This window comes from Sander lucioperca, chromosome 16 (assembly GCF_008315115.2).
Source record: "Sander lucioperca isolate FBNREF2018 chromosome 16, SLUC_FBN_1.2, whole genome shotgun sequence".
Classification (NCBI taxonomy): domain Eukaryota; kingdom Metazoa; phylum Chordata; class Actinopteri; order Perciformes; family Percidae; genus Sander; species Sander lucioperca.
The window spans coordinates 1,994,984-2,014,726 of NC_050188.1; the positions used below are offsets into that span (position 1 = coordinate 1,994,984).

Consider the following 19,743-nt stretch of genomic DNA (forward strand, 5'->3'; position numbering starts at 1 on the left):
AATTTTAGTGTACTGACATGTTCAACAACATTCTGCCAGCAGCTTAATTAGATTCTTTAAAACATATCAAATTGTTCCAAGTATGAATCCTGACTTGGCCGTGTATACGCAAATATCCCAAAATGTCAAACTACTCCTTTAACTAAAGTAATATCAGTCCATGCTATGACTTGCAAAATTCAAAACTTAAATATAAGATTATATATGGCAAGACAGTTTTTACTATTTTTTGCTAAGACTGTGTTTTTGAAGTTTGTTTCAGTTCAAACAAGCCGATCGACTATTCAGACTTTTCTGATGAGGGATTTTAGGTCTGACAAAGGAGTCAGACTTTACGGCGTCAGGCCTGTCCTATCCAGTCCTGTCCCGTCCAGTCCAGTCCAGTCCAGTCCCGTCCAGTCCCGTCCAGACCATTCCAGTCCCGCCCCGTCCCAGCCTGTCCAGTTCTGTCCTGTCCTGTCCGAGTCTATGCGGAAGCTGCAGGTCTCTCATTAACTCATCTGTCATACTAAATGAGAGACATAACCTCTGCTAACCTGCAGCACCTGTGCCTTTCTTTCTCTTTCCAGCTGTTGCTTGGCTGGTGTTACTTTCATAAGTAAATTAAGCAAGTTAATTTAGATATAAAGGTCTTTGCTTCTAGTTCTGTCTCTATGACACTGCATTGGACATACAAAATAAGTGAAGACAGATTGTTTTTACAGAATGCACTACACTTGAAATCTCTCAGGTTGGTTTTGCCTGCAGCCATCTAATTTCCAGGGTCACCCTGAAGACTCCTATGCTCACTCCCACACCAGCTGGCAACAAATAGATTCATCATCTTGTTAAGACTGTAGATGAATGTAGCGTACAGTGGATAAACTGTGTCTCCACTGTGAGGCATTTGTATCAGTGTTTGCAGAGCTCTCAGTTTGGCTAGTTTTATGCTTCTGCGTCAAATCGATGGCGTACCCCCGCAGACCCCTCTACGTCTACGGACCCTACGCCGAAGCCTGACATGCACCTCTTGAAAAACGTAACTACACGTCGCAGCGACACGTGTTGCTCGGCCGTTGCATGGAAGCTGTCGGTACACGATCCGTTCTGCCTGCACGATCCGTTCTGCACATGCGCAAGATAATACTGTTTTACGTATCCATACGACCTGCACGATCTGTTCCACGCTAGCCTATGGCTAGCCTCCACCGGGAAGCTAACGTTAGTTTAGCTAACAGCTAATTCGGCTAACCGCTAGCTGACAGCTAGATTCAGTCTAAAATAACGTTAACTCAAACGTAATGGGAAAAGCAGGCTACAGCTAAATTAAGACTTCACAGTAATAACAATAAAGACAAGTATTGAGTGATTGTATTTTAAATGAGCACAAGTAAACTGGAACAGATCGTGCAGTGTCGTAAATCCTCGTACAACCGCGCATGCGCGAACATTTTGCGCATGTGCAGAACGGATCGTGCAGGCAGAACGGATCGTGTACCGACAGAAGCGTTGCATTTCCCCCGACTCATTTCCTGGTTCTCCTTCTCCATAAACAACATGAAATCAAGGAGAGGGTTAACTTTTCCTGCTCCACCTTGGTCAGAAAACACAGGGGAGACACTTTGTTTCTCTCACTATGACTATAGAGTCCGTACTCGCTCCGAAGCTAATCGCCGTCACTCTCTCACTTCTCCCTCGCTCTAACACACTCCCCACACACACACACACACACACACACACACACACACACGCATGCTGGCTCGACGCACACACCAGCTCACAAGTATAAACATCAGGCCACTTACGTAGGCTACGGCGAAAGCTCTGCGTGAAGCCTCCGCAGAACCATAAAACGGCGTTAAGGTGTCTGAAACCTCATTTCACTTTCATACTTATATTTATCCAAATCTTGTAGCGGAGCAGTAGTTGGTTGAACGCCTTAAAAACCCACAAAAATAAATTAATAACAAATATAATAATATTTTAAATGTTAGTCACACACACACACACACATAGATGTGGATATTTAAATTCTCAATTTAGGCAAATAATATTTTTATTGTAAGTGAAATTAGGATTTTTTTAGAAAAAAATATATATACGATAACTAGATTCTTGCATTGACCTGGTTTTACGTATTCATCATAACCAACGTTTAAGCTGCCTATTGTAAAACCTAAACTTTTTCAAAACTCTTTTTCTTATAACCGCTACCTTACATATTTATGTGAGGTAAAATGGCATCTCCCTTTTATTTTTTTATTTTTACATAATCCAATTAATGGTGGAGAAGCATAATATTCACACAATATGTGCCCACAAGATAACAGGGGGTTCAGAATGTGTGCAAACCTCTTATAGTTTTATGATTTTGCTCACAATCCTACAGTGACTCGTTTCCCTCTCTCTTTTTTTCCTTTGCCCTCTTCGTTCCCCTCACCATTTCTAATCAACCCCTTCTCTATCTTGTTCCCTTTTTATCTCACTCCCTCTGTGACCCACCCAGAGGAAATCACAGGTGCGGTGGTTCATGGGTAGTGACAGTTACTGTACTCAGTGATTTATGTCCTTCCTCTTCTATTTCCTCGGCCCTTCCCTCCGTCTCCCTCCTCATGCCTCTGCCCTTCTGTCCCCACCACTCCTGTTGTCATCTTCTCATCATCTTTAGTTTTACATTTTGTGTCTTTGTTTTTATGCTCCCTCTACGACTATTAGCTCTCATCAGATACAGTAACGAATGAGTCTGAACTCACAGTGAATATTGCATTCTGTGCAGGCCACCTGAACATTATCATACCAAGATACATGAAACATTACATATTCCACTAAATATGTGCATGGAGGAGAGGATGGAGGTTAGACTGCCTCTCTCTCCCCCTGGTTAATACTACACCACTCAATGAAGGGGAGCTCATAACTCAAGTCCACCACAGGAGCCATATCAGGGGCAGCAACGAACTGAAAAATTACACCTGTGTGTGCGCGCGCGTGTGTGTGTGTGTGTGTGTGTGTGTTGGGGCGAGCTTTATTGCTGGTCACATTTTAACCCTCTCTTCCTTTACTCTGGCAGTTTCATTACCTCTATCTAAAGGGATGGAAAGAGCAGCTGGGAGAGAAAGACATTGCAACCAATCATTGTGGTCAGCAGACAGAGACTGTAAGCCACTGTAAGCCACCACTGTATATGCACCGATATCCCTAGATGCTGTTTAGCGTAACACATCTCAAAGTGTTAGGCTGGTGATATTCTCTATTTTTCTTTCAACAAATCAAAGGCAAAAACCATTCCTCTGTGTCCAAACATTCTGAAACCACATCACACTATGTTGCACTGGGTGGCATGTTCCTTTATTACCATTAACATGGCTACTGTGATTTATCTTTAACAATCCCACATGCCCCGCCCTGCTGCTGTAAATACTCACTAGCGCACCAAATGTATATTCATCTGCAGCTGAAAATAGTCTCCAACAAATGTGTTGACTCCTGTTTGAGTAACATTTGCTAACAAACCAGCTGTTTCAGGAAATTATTTAGCCTTTTTTTTATTATTTTTTTTTTTATTAAAGTTTAGATTTGTAACTTGTTTTTAAAGGTTTTTGTCGTGGGGCTTAGGCCCTGTTTACGCGAATACGCTCGTGGGTGAAATCGACAAAATATTTTATCAGATGTGCCTTTCGTTTAGATGGCGACGGCATTTTTGGGGCTTAAATAGGCAAAAAAATGAAACCACCCTCCAGAGTGAAAATCTTAAAAAAAAGTGAGAACGCAAAAAAGTGAGAACGCAACGCCACTTTTGCGTTTTATCTTCAGATCGTTTCCGTCTAGACGTAGCCTAACAGTCACAGACAAGGTGCAGTTGGAAAGTATTGAAAGATGAAATAACATGTTGTTTGTTTTTGTCTTTGTCATTGTTCAGCCTCACACATTTACACTCAGATTTGGATTTTGTTGAGCATTGTGCTCAAGTCATGGCATTTCAGCAGATAATTCGCAGCATTTTTACACTAAATGTCCCAGGAAAACCAAATCAAGAAAACCAACAGAGGATGAGGACATCCCAAGCCTTTGTGTGTCCTGAACAAGCGCCTGTTGTCCTCGTGTTTTTCCACAGCTGTGACATTGTGTTAAGGTGAAGCCATTCTGCAGGTGTACCTGAGACCTAAAACACTGCTCCTGTTGTTATTCCTCAGAGAGACCCAAACGCAGACGCAGACTCAGGAGTGATGAAGGAAAAGAGATTTACTTTGAGGAGAAAGGGGATATGAAGTGGGATGAGCGATGAGGCTGCTGGCAGAGTGTTGGTTGAGAGGAGTTGTGGCTGGAGATGCAGATGAGAGAGCAGGGAGGCAGATGAAGTGGCAGTCTGACGAGGATGATCTTGAATCAGAGGGAAAAAAAACAGGATTAGGCAAAGCCAAAAACACACTAGGAGATATTCAACTATACACGATTACTAGAGTGGCATGAAAGGTAGCACAGTAGCTGACGGAACGATCTTGCGATGAGTGGCTGAATGACCGGGGTAGATATATATACTGTATATATACTGGAGCTTAGTCTCGCATTGCCAGACCTATCTTCACAGTGCTGTGGAGTAAAGTCTGGCTGCTCCACACATATATCCATATATATTAAAACTGTCTTGGCGGGCGCTATGCTCCAGACAAAACTTGCCATTTTCAGCATATCACTTGCTATGTCAAAGTTTAATGTTATTTCCCAAAGCGAGCGGGGTTTGAGAATGGCATCACACAGAGAGCGGCAGCGGAGGGACATCGGATGTCAGGCAATTATCCTGGAAATGGACCCTCTTTGATCCAGACTAACTGGAGCTTGATGAACTTGATGGAAGGCAGGTGTGGATGATAAAGCTATCAGGATCCAGGAGAGAGCAGAGTGACACAGACTGGAACACAAAAGGGAGGGGGAAAAACACAGAGAAACGCAAGAGAAATCCAGGGTCACAGCTCCAAATTGGCAAGCACAATGATCAACATTTTGGCATGTTTTAATGATTTAGCCAAAAAGATATTAAAGGCTTTTTAAACTTTACCCTCTTGAGTACCTCGGTTTCCTTCAGCCTTTTTACACTAGTAAAAACTAGTCGCTGCGGAGCGGAGGAGGGTCTGGCTAGTCCACACAGCATTCCAGGTTGGGAGAAAAACGTGCTCTGGTTTATTGGCATTTCTTTAAACCAATCACAATCATCATGGGCGGCGCTAAGCTCCGCACGGAGCCGCTGTAAAATAGTCATGTGAGAGACAACTCAGATTGGACAGATAGTCTAGCTAGCTGTCTGGATTTACCCTGCAGAGATCTGAGGAGCAGTTAATCATAGTCCTCATAAATCCACCGGAGTTTAAAATGCCAACACAAAGAAAGCGGAAGGTAACGGAAAATACATGCATCCAGCGGAATTTCCTGCAACACCGGCGCAATCCCAGAAGTGGAACGCGAAGGCTATAGACTACTACACACCTAATCAGCACTCCATGCAGACTACATTGTGACCGATCAATATTTGACCTTTGTTGTGTTCGTTCTCATTTTCCCTGTCTCCCCATGTCCCCCCCAGCCACTTTTTTTGAATCCAGCATTGACGCACTGAACCACACATCCATTAATACACACACACACATTGGCCGCTTTCAAGCTTAGTCGGGCATGAAGTGGAAACCCTGCTACTTGTCATGGCCGAGTGGCCTGAATGCTAACCTGATACTGATGTTGAGGTTATGACAAAGGCAGAACAGCTATCCCTATTTTATTCTCTCTCTCTCTCTCTCTCTCTCTCTCTGCTTCTCTGTTTACATAATTCCTCCCCTGTGCAACAAATGAGAGGTTGAGCTAAGGACATGAGATGAGCTAATACTCACCATGTGGTCACAGTATTACATTTTCCAATAAGTGTGTGTGCGTGCGTGCGTGCGTGCGTGCGTGTGTGTGTGTGTGCGTGTGTGCGTGTGTGTGTTAGAGTTTGGGCTTGGTCAGTCCACTGGGAGCCATATTTTACATTTAGCTGCTTTTTCTTCCATTATCAGTACAAAGTGCCCCTGTGTATCTACAATGAATGTTCTCATCGAATGACCTGCTGTTTTTGCAGTCTCATCGCTGGCAGCCCAGACAGAGTCAGAGTTGATACAGCACTCTCTAGTGGAGCAAGAAGTTATATGTGTGTATAAGAAATGACAGTGTTGATGTAGAGCGGCTTATCTATGTGTTCTCTCCTCAGAGAGAAGAGGTTTGTGTCTGCTCTGGTAAAACTGACGTATTTGCCTTTTATTGAATAGGTCGGTCTTATTGTCTGGTTATTTTGTAAATGATTCAGTTATGTCAAGTGATTTTCTTTCCATTTGTAAGCAGTATATATCCCAGATATCTGCCCGCTGTGGTTATGTGGTGGTCACTTTGTTTTTGTTTTCAAAGATTATTCTTTGGGCATTTTAGGCCTGTATTATATAGGACAGCTGAAGATGTGAAAGGGGGAGAAAGAGGGGGAATGACATGCAGCAAAGGGCCACAGGTCAGAGTCGAACCTGCGGCCGCTGCAACAAGGACTGAGCCTTTGTACATGGAGCGCATGCTCTACCAGGTGAGCTACCCAGGCACCCCAGGTCACTTTGTTTCAAAGGCACACTTTATGTTATTGTATTCATGTTTTATCATCCTAGAAAACTGATACAGGAACCAGATCATGTTTGGCTGACAGAAATGATTGAATTGAAAATGACTACTGTTATATATACTATTATATAACTGCCTTACTATTCGCTTCAGCTCTACTGGCTGGAATTCACAACATGAGATAGAGAATGGCATGTCAAATCATTATCATTATTTTGAATGTTGCTCTTACTAAAGAGGTGCATGTCTTTTGGCATTTGACATTTGAACAAGCCTGTATTGTCAGCTGCCTGAACTCTGATTGTCCTCCGACAGGCAGTTTGACCTGCTAACAAGTGCAACAGTCAGGCTCAGTTGATTTATAATATTTCCTTTAGTGTTAGAAGGCTGTGAAGCAGCGTCTGAGTAGCCCTTAAAAAGCCACAGCACTTGATTTAAAATTGTATTATTGTAATTGTATCGAATATTTGTCGTTTTTCTACAATCACTCTCTATAATTTAAATGTGAAGTTTGGGAAATCCACATTAGCATGAAGTTAGCAAAATGTTAACTTTCCTCTATTGTAATGCACCGTGTTTTTTTTGCTTATGCAGTGGAATGGTGTGTTGTGTGCGCTATATCAAAGGCATTTGAAGCCCCTCTCTCCCCTTTGCCCTCTCTCCCAAGACCAGATGGTGTCTCTTTAGGCCTTCTAATGAATATTGATATGAGGGGTCTTGGTTAACAACAGGGGGGTACACAGGCTGGGCCAGAGATCCCTAAAATTGGCACATAGTAAAGGTCTGATTGAGAGGACTGGGTGTGGAAGGGATTTATAAGAAAAGGCATGGTTCGGATCGGAACCAAAAGGGCCACATCACTGCGAAACAAATCGGTTTTCTTATGTACATAAGCTCCCACATGTCCCATATTGGCAATCTGTCTTGCACAAATAAATATGGATTAGGAGCTAATTAGTTTCATTTAGTCGCCTGAGTGACATCATCCAGAGGATACATAATGCTTTGGTGTAAAGTTTAAATAAAAAAGGGAGTGAAAATGTAAAATGAAAGAAACATTTCTAAGCAAAAGACTGAGATGAGAAGTGCTGATAGAGGGAGAACTAAATGTCAGGGGCGAGGGAGTGTAAGGTGAAGCGATGGACAGGGTAAGCCACTGGCGGAGTTAATCCTCTGGCATGACTCCAATGTCTAAAGCTGCTCTCCTGAAGGCCTCAGCTTATTCCAGCCCCAGCTCAACCCGAGGCTGAACCTCAGCCAGCAGCACCCCAGGCTGGGCAGTCTGACCCTGGACACTGGGGTGGAGCTTTCTTCACTGGAGAAGCTCAGCATCCTCACCCGTTCTCCAGTACCAGGAGTTCTGTGTGGGTGCAGCGTGAGGAGGGATGGTGGGTGTATGGATGAAAGTAATTGTGCTACTACCCTCCAGCTGGTCCGAGTGTATGGGCCAGCTGTAGCCCCCTGCCATGTCACTTTATTGACATCCATTCAGAGCGCAACTGGATCAAGTGCTTGCTTCTATAGTGGGGAAGTAACCCTTTTGAACACAGCATTACTTGTTTGTTTGGCACAGAATCAGCTTTTAGGTTTTTTTTTTTTTTTTCATAGCCATGTTATATTTCATACCCTCTGCAGTTTGTCAGGAAACATTAGTAGGCGTGTAGAAACTCACACACACACACACACACACACACAGCGCAATGAGAGCTGCAATGATGAACCAAGGCTGTGTCAGCTATTTATAACTCAAACTAGACCTCTGTGGCTATGAGGCAAAGGGGCAGACAGGAAGAGAAAGGCAGAGAAAAGAAAGATGTGAAGGAAGAGAGATCGGCAGAGACAGAGGGGGGATAGGGCACTGGAGAAAGTGATGCAGTGGAGAGGGTTAGGCATTACAGCACGTTGAAATAGTTGTTTAGCTTTTCACTGAGGACACAACCTCTACTGTCAAATCTAGCCCCTGTAGCCCTTAGATAATGAGACAGAGCGTCAGACAGTTGCATGGTGCTGAAGGCTTTCATTAGGGAAAGGACAATGACAAATAGAACTATATAACCTTAAAGTATACCAGTGGTGTACTTTTAGCTTTTCTTATAGCCACAATTGAAATTGATAATAAACACGAGGAAAGCCTCCAGTGCTGCACAGTTGCCTAAAAAAAACACATTTTCATGGTAGAAGCTGGAGAATACAGTTCATTTAAAGTAACAACTTTGATATTTTTTGTCTAAATTATTACACTTCTGTTTTATTTTACTGCAAAAAAAAAATTTTGCATTTTGATTAATAATCCTTTCTTTGGCTTTTAAGTTGTATTAGTCATTACAATATGTTAAAATGTTAGTAATTATCAAGGTAGTATTTCACACCAATACATACTGGGAATTTGTTTTTTTAAATTACAAACCAAACAGTACAGACTCAATGTAAACCCTCAAAAAGGTGGTTCCCAACCTGTGGGTCGGACTCCCTCAGGGGGTCTTAGGATACATCTGAAGCGTCACAAGATTGTTAAAATTGTTCTCCAATTGTCACTTTTGTTCTTAGATTGTTTTATCTTTCCAGGCTCTTGGCATTCACATGCGTGATGTGTGCATACACACAATCACACGTGTGCTTCTATATTGAGTGAAGTGTGGGTGGATGCCTCCTGAAAGCCAGACTTTGACAGCCGTTTTGCAATTCCCTCTCTATTTGACAATAGAGAGGGAATTGCAATGGAGCTAGTGTGAGCGACAGAGCAAACTATATAGAGAGAGAGAGCAGAGGGGGGAAGGGAGGAGGGTATCAGACTCAGGGATAATGCAGCTAGGACAGGCTGCTTGGCTGGAAGCAGATCTTATTGTGTACTCGTCCGTCCCGAGTCACTCAGACACTCTGCTGAAAGAGGAGAGAGCTTCTCACTCTGACAACAGGCCACCTACAGCCACTCACAGACACACGGCTGTCAAAGATTTTTTTTTTTTATCGTTTTTCTATCCTTAGAGTTCAGAGCATCGGGATCTTCTTTGTAAAACAAACTGACTTTTTACACCATTGACACAAAAAAAGGGACTTGTTGGACTTTATTTGCCTTGTATCTGCTATGGCGCTGGTGTAGGCATGGTGGTCTACTTGAGGAAGCGCCTCCACTCTCTGCTGTCTGTCTTCAAGAAGAAGGGTGAGTGCTGACTCACATGGCACGTCGTTGGCAGGCTGTAGCTTTGACTTTAGGCTGCTGACAGAAATGAACGCTGATTTGGACAGTAATACTCTAACTTTGCTTTGATTGAGGTTTGTAGAGTTAAGCTGACCTTTTTCCAAGACATTATATGCCCTAAAAAGTTTGTGTTGCACGGTTGAGGTTATGAGGTGATGAATTAGTTAGTCAGTGTAAAGACTTGCTTCTATAATTGCTGATTTTGTGTGCAACTCATTGTCTCTGTCTCACAAACACAGACACACTGCCATGCAAGAATTAGTGTTGAAGACAATTTAGGGGTTCTCTCTAATGAGATAAAGGGCTTAACTGACTTTTTTGGCGGTCGTCTTAATCGACCAAAAGCCCTAAACCTCCCGCATCGCAGGGGTCTGGCAGATTCTCGCAAATGGCTGCTTTTCCAAAAAAATCACAACTAGTAGTTAGAGCACAACACCTTAAATGCGAGTAATATGCACTCTGCGATGGCGATGGCTGTTTTGTAATGAACTTTGTCTCTGTTTCTTGGATGGTATCAGACAGTCCCAGGTTCACAATGACCTGAGATTTCCCACAGCCACACACAGGGGCGGGCATTGTGTCTGGGCTGCCTCACCTGTGTGATTGCAGAGGGGATAGGGGTAGGAGTGTCTGTTACCTTACACACACAAACATGTACAGTATGTACATCCACACTCACACAGTGTTACCTTACCAGGTGAGACTGAGAGCCACAGTGTTGAGAGTGACAAAGGAGGGAAAGCGGACACCTCGCGTTGACTTCTGATTAGCTAATAACAGACAACGTACAATGTATGTAACTGACATAGCCCACACAGCCAGAGGCAAGCATACAGCTAAAAATAATAGACAAAACAAATTATAATGGGCGCCTGGGTAGCTCACCTGGTAGAGCAGGCGCCCATATATAGAGGTTTACTCATCGACGCAGCGGCCGCAGGTTCGACTCTGCCCTGCGGCCCTTTGCTGCATGTCATTCCCCCTCTCTCTCCCCTTTCATGTCTTCATCTGTCCTATATAAATAAAGGCCTAAAATGCCCACAAAATTATAATAAAAATATTGTTGCAAATTTTTTTTTTTTCATAATTTTTCGAGACCTGCCTTTAATTTACACACATTCTCCTCATAATCATTTAGCTTCCCCTGCCTAGTTTGCACTTAAGCCCTCTAGAAAAGAATAAGTGCCTCACAGGCAAACCACATGCCACAAAAGTCAAACTGTCTTTGGTTGTCACATCAAATATGAATGTGTGACAGTATTTAAGACTAGATGGCTTCCACCTCCTAATTCCCCAAATACTATTGTTTGTGTGCACATACTCAAGGCAAAAAAAATATAAAGCTAACCATCTCTTGAACATATAGGATAAGCAAAAATAAGCCTTGGCTTCAGGCTATTCCTTTTTCAGGTTGGCTACAGTGGCTAATTGTGGGAAATAATTGTTTCTTTCATGTATGTTAACCGAAATAAAATTATTCATCATCATCATCATCACTGAAGTTTAGTATAACTAAACTACAGCTGGCTGGGCCGTTGCCTATACTGTATTTACTGCTGTATGACTAGTACTTTTTATTATTAAATCTTAATTTTCTGTTCAGTCTCCACTTTTGTTGGCTGTCCTTTGACATTGAGTAAAGCCATCCTGAAGGGAGAGCCTGGTCCAGTTCCCATGCAGGAGGTCCCCCAGTAGGGGGTCCAGTGACATCTTTACATATGGACAATCCAGATTATCTAATCCTCCATGATAGATACTGCAGGAGATTAGCCAGGCAATAGTTTACTGTTGAGAGCCTGGTCAGACTGGGACATCTGCCAACTAAACTGCTCAGCTGAGGAGATTGGAAGAGTGTGCTGTGTCAAACGTGCACCGATAAGCACACACTCGCGACAGGTGGAGGTGCAAAGGATTCACTGTAAAGCTGATAGATGTTTTGGCAAGTGGACACCTGTTGAGTCTGTTTGCATTTGGTTGATGATTGACAAAGAGGACAAGGCAGTACCTGCTGAAAGACAAAGGTTTAAATTGCTTGTAGAAAGCTGGTGTGTTTCAGAATAAAGTGTGGTGTTTTTGGTCCGAAGATCAAAAAATAGCAAAATGGCAGATACACAGTAAATAGGAAGAAGTGTAATAAGCTGCTGTTCAATTCAAGATCAAAATTTTACATTTGTCTTCTTCTCTGTTTTCCCCAACCCTTTCTTTTTCCACCATACCAACAGCTGGCCCGAAAGGGAATGAAGACCAGAAGAGGTTGTCCGTCCACTACAGGACGTCCCAGCACTACCAGGAGAATGTTTTCATCGAGGGCAGCAGGCCACAGTACCTGGAGGACCTGCACACTGAGGCCCAGGAAGGGCTCAAGATACTACAGCAGGAAGGTCAGACACAGGACTATAAATACGAAAACATATTAGTTCATACCGTAGACATTTGTGTTTTAAACGGTGTTTGGTGTTTTAAGCCCCCAACATCGTCTTCCAGGCAACGCTGCCTGGAAGGCACTAGGATTAGGCAATGGTTAGGGTTAGGTGCCTTGAAGTCAACGGTCTCAGCGCTGCCTTGAAGTCGACGTTGGGGGCTTAAAACACCATCGAGCGTTTTATACTCAAATAATGTACAATAGATGTAAACCCATCTAAATAAAGTTTACCCACAATATTTAAGAACACATTGTAGTATAGTGTAGTATAGTATAGTACAGTAAGTACTATCAGACTGATTAAAGACATTATTTTTAAATAGAACAGATTTGTGTTCGTCAGTGGCACTTTTCTCTATTCGGGTCACATTAAAGTTACTAGCTGGAGCTTCATGTTTATTCACCTTTTTAATCTACGATTACATCACTGATGATAGATACTGTACATGATTATGGATGGAGTTTGAGTGTATTCAGCTTCGGTGTTTGATCCTTGTCTATTTGGTTCACACAGAGCACACAAATGGAGTGAACTTTCCTAACGATGAGAGCATTGCTGTAAGTGCCTCCAAAAGCTCTGTGTGTCATTTTTTCCTTCACTTCCTACACACAAAGAATGCCACCTAACTAAAAACTGCTGCATGTGTGTGTGTGTGTGTGTGTGTGTGTGTATCCCCTGCAGTCCACAGACACTCTGCGTCCGGAGCAGGATATCAGCTCCAAGGACAGAGGTGGCTCTCCGGAGTCGAGATCCACCGCTGGGAGTACTGATACCACAGTAACTTCTGCTGTGTCGACTAGGCCTGTGCTCACCCGCCAAGGTAAACCACAGCTGTGTGTGTGTGTGTGTGTGTGTGTGTGTGTGTGTGTGTGTGTGTGTTTAAAGAGAGACTTTGAAAGGAAGCATCCATATCTTATATCTTAGGGAAATAGGAGCTAATCATAGTTCTTGTGCCTGTGAAAGCAGTTTCAGCTTTGTTCCTGGGTTTATTGCTTTATGGCGAGTCATGAGCGTGTACTTATTTAGCATCTCATTCCCAGCTGCTTGGTGCCTCTGCAGTTATGGCGTGAAATCAAAGGAAAAGCAACTTGACACACACACACACACACACACACACACACACACACGGTCACACAGCTGGAGCTTTTTTTCCCGATTCCTCAAAAAGTTCTAAGCATCTGAAGACAGCACAGCTATAAGGCAAAGTGTGTGTGTGTGTGTGTGTGTGTGTGTGTGTGTGTGTGTGTGTGTGTGTGTGTGGACAAAGAAAATGTAATTGGTATTCTGGTCCATATTTCAAACCTCCTTTTTAAAATCCTCTAGAAAAGCCAGGTCCCCAATGTCCTTTACTGAGTTTCGATGCATTATAGTGCATTGCCTGCATTATTTCACCAAGTTCTTCTCCTGTCCTGAGCACAGCTTTTTCATTGCAGAATAACCCTCCTCAAATTCAGTTACAGTAGTTGAACTCTGTCTCTCAGGTTCTACATTCAAGCCTCTGAATCCAGTGAAAAGACTAGATACGAGCAGGAAGAGGAGCAGGAGGACCACCATCATGGGTATTCCCAACCAGGTCCAAAAAGAGCTTGGTATGTCCACACCATCATGTAGACATCATGCATCCTTGGGGGTAAACTTGTTATTGACAGCGATCTGCCCTCTTCCCAGCATTGCACAGAAACTCAACCTTCCAGCAGCTTGTATCTTCCTCTAATCACGACGGAAATGTCACTAACAGCCAATCAGGTGTTGTTATCATTCCTACGGTTGATGGAGGGTCTCCAGTAGCGAATAAGGAGGGAGCAAGGGTGCACCTTTCAGACCTGGAGGTAAAGGGTTCTCCAGAAAGTATACACTTTTTTCAGAATAGTTTTAATACACATTACAGGTTTTTTACCTTTTTCCATTCCTGAACAGGCCTCCAGGGATGAACAGCTGCTGAGGAAACACCTCCATGAAGACGAGCAGCCTTTCAACCACCAGGGCATTGCCTCCTATCCCTGTCCCACCTCAACCCTGAGACCCAAGTCCCTTGCACTACCCGGCATGACCACTATCTCATCCTTCTGTCCTTCAACGGTGTTTAGCTTCCTCCAGGAACCCCAGGTAAGGATTAAATCAGTACGTTAGGGATACAATTCAGTAATCTGTATTTTACCTTATTCTGTGTTGAGCATTTGGGAAAGCTCTGAAATTCTGTGTTTTTTGTTTGTTTTTGTAGGGTCCAGTGATGTCCATGTCTCCTCAGGCCACCTACTTGTCTACAATCATCCCTAATGCTGTCTTGCCGGCCTCGATTGAAGTCATAGAAATCGACCGCAGCAGCAGTCGGACGCGTGGCAGCAGTGTAAACCATGGCGGTAGTGTTCGCACTGTAAGCAAAAGCAGCCTTGCATCCGGGGACTCATCAGTCAGCCCGTTTTTGTCCAGAAGATCAGATGGAGATGGTTCCCAGACTGACAATTCCCACAACGACTCCACACCGATGCCCACATCGGCTTCGGGGTCGAACTGGAGCGAGTCGCAGTCTTCAAAGACCATTATTTCAAACTCCTCCCCGGTATCCTCTAAGGGTAGCACACGTAGTGGCAACTCACAGAGAGTGGGTCCGAATGGGCGGGAAAGCCAGACAGAGCAGTCTAGTGGGGACCAAGACCTCGTCAGTCTCCGTAGCTTAGTTAGCATGATTAGCAGCTCCAACAGTAAAAGGGAAAATGTTGTTACAGGTCAAGAATGTGAATCTGATGTTTCAGGGTCAGTGGCTGCTGGCGACGATGCAAAGACCAGACAGAATTTCACACGCAGTCTGTCGGTTATGAAGACCAAGCAACCCCCGGCACCTCCACGGAGAACCAACTCTCTGCATAGTAATAAGATCAGGAGCAACTCCAGGCTTCTGGTGGATATCGATGACTCTGTGTCTGGAGATGTGGCAAATGCCACAGAAAATATTGTAGCAACGGATGAGATCAAATCAGTTACTGCAGATACCAGTAGGATCCCCACATTTGTATCAAAGTCCACGGGGTCCAGCTGTGTAGACGCTTCCTCCAGTCCTTTGAGCCCCACACAGTCGTCTTCTACTGAGGCAGGAGTGGGAGCAACAGAGGCAGAATCCAGCAGCTCCTCCCCACAGAGAACTCCCTCGGAAGGGGGGAAATTTGAACGGACCATGTCCCCTTCCAGTGGCTACTCCAGTCAGAGTGGCACTCCGACACTCTCCCCAAAAGGGATCTCCCCAACCTCTCCTGACAAGCAGAAGAAGAAACCTGTCAAACCTGAGAGATCGGTGTCTCGAGCCTCATCCTCAGCAGCTTCCCCTTCCTCCTCGCTCACCTCTCTATCATCTGGCACATCTGAGTCTGTCAATCCAGATGTCTCCACATGTAGCCCCAGTCTGCCTCCGCAGGGATCTCCACCCACCGTTGCTGCAAAAGAACGCACTCCGGATAACAATTCTTTGACTTTGGGGGTTGAAGTCAGAGAGCTGTTGAACATCCCACCACCTCCCAAAGTCAAAGCGCCATGTCCTCCTCCTCCGGAGACATGGGTTCACAACAAACGCACCTTTCAGCTCCTGTGTGGACCTTGCCCTAATGTCATCACAGTAACCCAGAAACCAGCACAGATACAAGACAGCACAACGAAACAAGCAGGAACCCAGACGGAAGCCATCAAGGAGATGCACGTTTTAGTTGAAAAACCATCAACCATAGACAAACCTGTCTTAGAATTGTCAGAAAGCAAAGCAAAGCCTGAGACTTTGTTAGAAACAGGTCCTGAAGGCGTTCACAAGGAGAAGGAGAATAGGGAATTTCCAAGTACCGAACGAGAGAGCGTGGAAGCAAGTGCAGACGTTCAGAAACAAGAGCAGAGTAGTAGCCCTCTAGTGAAGGAACCTGAGAGTCCAAAGAAAGAGCCTCCTCCTGTCATGAAGAAACCCATGGCAGTACTGCACAGAAAGGAACTGGTGTCAACAGAACACTCAGTGGACATACAGCAAATAAAAATGAGTAGCAGTGCCGCGACAGAAGAAGATTTACCTGTTGAGAACCATACAGCCTTCTCACAGCACGGGGTGGTAATTTTAGTTCATAAGAGTGATCGCGAGATGGACAAAAGTGAGGTCACATCCATGCAGACGCTTTCTGTAGAGGTCCCCAAAATTAGTAAGGCCTCGCCACCACCTACCCCTCCCCCGGCATACCACCCTACACCTCCTCTGCCAAGAAAGACACCTCCTTCATCAGTGTCTGCGCCACCAGATGAATTACAGAGGCTACAGGAGGAGATCCATGTCGCAGAGTCTTGCTGGCCACCTCCTCCGCCTCCTATGGAAGAGGACTCGGTGTTTGGAGGAGACGAGGTTGACTTTCCTCTACCTCCTCCACCCTTTGTGACAGACAGTGTGGCAAATGTGATGGACAGTTGTCTCACAGAGCTGGATGTCCCAAGAAGACCCACAGAGGAAGTCGGAGAGACAATTGAGGATTCGAGCGAAGCTGGGACATCTGTACATAGACAAATTCCAGATGTGTCCCCTGCTGTTCCACAAACGGTTACTGACACCAAACCAGAGGTTGCTGTGCAAGTTTCAAAAGCTAACACCGCTGATGAGATTTCTTGCAGACCAGTGCAAAAATGTTTAGCTGTTTCAGACAGTGTCCCACCTCCCCCAGTGAATTCACCCTCTTTGCCACCCATTGCAGGAGCAGAGAACCCAGTATCAGTCTCTGCTTTAGTTCCTCCCAGCAGTTTCCGGAAGCAAGACTCTCTGAAAATTGAAGATCAGCCTCCCTCCGAGCTTCCCGTCAGTGCCCAACCTCCAATTACTGTCCCAGTAGCACCCCCTTTACCAGCAGAGAATTTAATTCCTGGTGTTCATTTCAGAAGGCAGCCCAGTGTGCAAAACCGAGAGGCCAGGAGCAAGGAGCTCCTTTCCCGCCACAAAGGTGCACCCATTCCCAAAGAGGATGCCAACATACCTCTAGTCACCCCCTCCCTGCTTCAGATGGTTCGTCTCAGATCAGTCAACATGACTGAAGATCAGGTGAAAGCTCCATCGGAGGACAAGTCAACAAACCAGGGTGCTTCAGATCAGGAGAATTGCCCAGTTTCAATCCCAGGACCTCAAAACACTCCACAGAAGCCCATCCGCAAGTCCCTGTCATTAAAATCTCCCCCGCAGACAGTAAAGACATCCCCCGTGGTAATAAACACTCCTTCCATGCGCTTACAGGAAGCCATACGTATGAAAACGGCAGCCATGTCTTCAAGAGATGGTCTTCCATCCCGACTGGGTGTGAGACCGTCCACTTACAGCTCTGTCGGTGAACAAGGGGCTCTGTCCCTGAAATCCCCTGAGGGATGTGACATGCACAAGTCCCCAGCCTCTACCGCCAGCTTCATCTTCTCGAGGAGCACAAAAACGGTTGTCATAGACAAGACTCCAGCCGCCTCCTCCACTGAAGCTCAGGCAAGTCTGAAGCAAAGCTTGGCGGCCGAGCTCATGCAGGTGTCCGACAAATCGAAGGCCCCCGCTTTCTCCAATGGTGGGGGGAAGTTGGACAAAGTTCCTCCTCCAGTCGCAAAGAAACCAGCCCACGGGAGCATCAGTGCTTCACAGCATCTTCCTGCTTGTTCAGCAAAGATGGACTTCAGTGTTGAAGGAAACGGAGCAATAGCAGGAGTGCATCATATGAGTGGAATAATACCTTCTGAGACAACAGGTAAGAGCAGCAACATTCTTTGTAACCATGATTTTCTGTCATTTGCGCAAGTCATGAAAGACTGCCTTCATCAGCGTGCATCAGTGTACTGCTGCTGAGTGTGTAAACTGTGCTGATTCATTGCTAACATAAATCAATAGCAAACGTGCCACACTCATGTCATGAAGACACAGAATGCAAATTCAAGCATTTCCGTGATCTTGAACAGCTAAGCAGTTTCACATTGCCTTAAACAGCATATGTTCTCCCCCCCTTCTACACTAACACAATACAAATGCTGCAGGCTTTGCCCTTAGCTTTTTCTAGTCAAATGTGCAAGCATGTGCTTCAATCAGCCTTAACCTGAAGCTCATGATCATGTCTCAGTGACTGAATTAGATTAGGACAGAACACTCATTACATGTGTTCCTGTAACTGTATTATGCTGATTATGCTGATGCCATCATGTCTATCCTTCTCTTGTCTTCCCTCTTCAGCTACAAGAGTGACAGCGGACACAATTGAAACACTGTTTTGAAAGAGCATTGAACCAGGCTCATGCCAGAGAAACAAGCAACGACTACAAGCAAGTAAAAGGACAACTCACAGCAAGGACTGACATTACTGAGAGACGTACAAGTCAACTATCAGAGCGTTGCGTGTGTTAAGTCTTCTCCCAAAGCCTTAGCCTGTAATGGCCTTCTTACATATTAATGCAAAAAAATGTGTAGCTCCCCATTTCTTATGATAGCTTTATTCTGGAGTATTTTTCTAAGCTATAGTTTTTCTCTTATTAAGGCACCTCAGGATGAAATGGTGTGGACTGTAAATATTTGGCTTGTGTGAGATCGCCTCCCAGAGGTAGAATTAGGTAGTGGCCACTGCAACTCAGAAAAAGGATTTGTCTTGGCAAAGCATTCCTGTACAGAGGTTTACTGTCTTTTTTGCCTGTTGTTAATATAATGCATAATTAAGCAGTTGTCAGGAAAAAGATGACGATGGCATCCATAACAAGACACATTAGCATTTTATCACCTTCTTGGCTTAAAGATCGGAGTAAAAACTAATTGTCACACTCAGTTTTGGTCCTGCTTTTCACTGTGTGGACACATATCTGGAATAGTATTTGAGAAAAAGGGATGCTGCATACTCAACAAGAATGAGAGGAAGATATTTTGTCAATTAGGACTGAGGCACTTTGTGAAGCTACAGATGATAAACCATTAAGACTTATCACAGAAAAGCGTCCGATTACAGCAACTGCTAAAATGTCAATTAGATCGAATTTTTAGTAAAGGTCATCACATCTGGGAACTCTTTGAGGACAACAGTAACACAAGCATCCTATTTATTTATGTGTGGTTGTTTCCACTTGTAGCACTGTCTGTCAACTTTTCCTACCAAATTTAAAATATTTTAAGAATCTATTTCATCTGGCAAACCACTCCTAGGGCTATGGATGCTAACGATTGGCCCTGGATGATTGATACACTGGAGTAGACTTAGTGAGAGGTCAATGTTTTTATTAAATGTTCTGTATCCAAAACTTTGGCCTATGCCTTTTTGGTGGAAAATCCAACTCATCACTATTTGCACAAAAAATGCTTTCCCCCAGCAAAATCATTCATTGGTGAGTGAACTGACTCTTCGTAACGGGTCGAAAATCGACATCTTGATGATTATAAAGATTTTATGTACAGTTATTACTTCTATAAATAAAATTTAAGTGTATTGAAAATGCAGTTCCCTGCTTTCTTTCTCTTTGAAGATGTGGTACAGACAAAGATGCATTTCATTTCTGCAGACC

The 19,743-nt window shown here is 44.2% G+C and overlaps 1 protein-coding gene across 5 annotated transcripts in view; it reads left to right on the forward strand.

The window, feature by feature from the left end:
- kiaa1522 (KIAA1522 ortholog) overlaps positions 1-19,678 on the forward strand; it is a 41,223-nt gene extending 21,545 nt beyond the window's left edge. For 4 of the 5 annotated variants that reach the window (XM_031287107.2, XM_035992888.1, XM_035992889.1 and 1 more), the window contains 8 exons: positions 12,028-12,186; positions 12,742-12,785; positions 12,910-13,048; positions 13,710-13,817; positions 13,897-14,057; positions 14,146-14,334; positions 14,450-17,957; positions 18,434-19,678. In XM_031287107.2, the coding sequence (XP_031142967.1) occupies positions 12,028-12,186; positions 12,742-12,785; positions 12,910-13,048; positions 13,710-13,817; positions 13,897-14,057; positions 14,146-14,334; positions 14,450-17,957; positions 18,434-18,474 (4,349 nt within the window). In that variant the 3' untranslated portion in view covers positions 18,475-19,678. Of the gene's footprint in view, positions 1-9,447; positions 9,767-12,027; positions 12,187-12,741; positions 12,786-12,909; positions 13,049-13,709; positions 13,818-13,896; positions 14,058-14,145; positions 14,335-14,449; positions 17,958-18,433 lie in introns of those variants that run through there. The other variant, XM_031287109.2, reaches the window with a different exon arrangement.
- Positions 19,679-19,743: the final 65 nt, after the last annotated feature.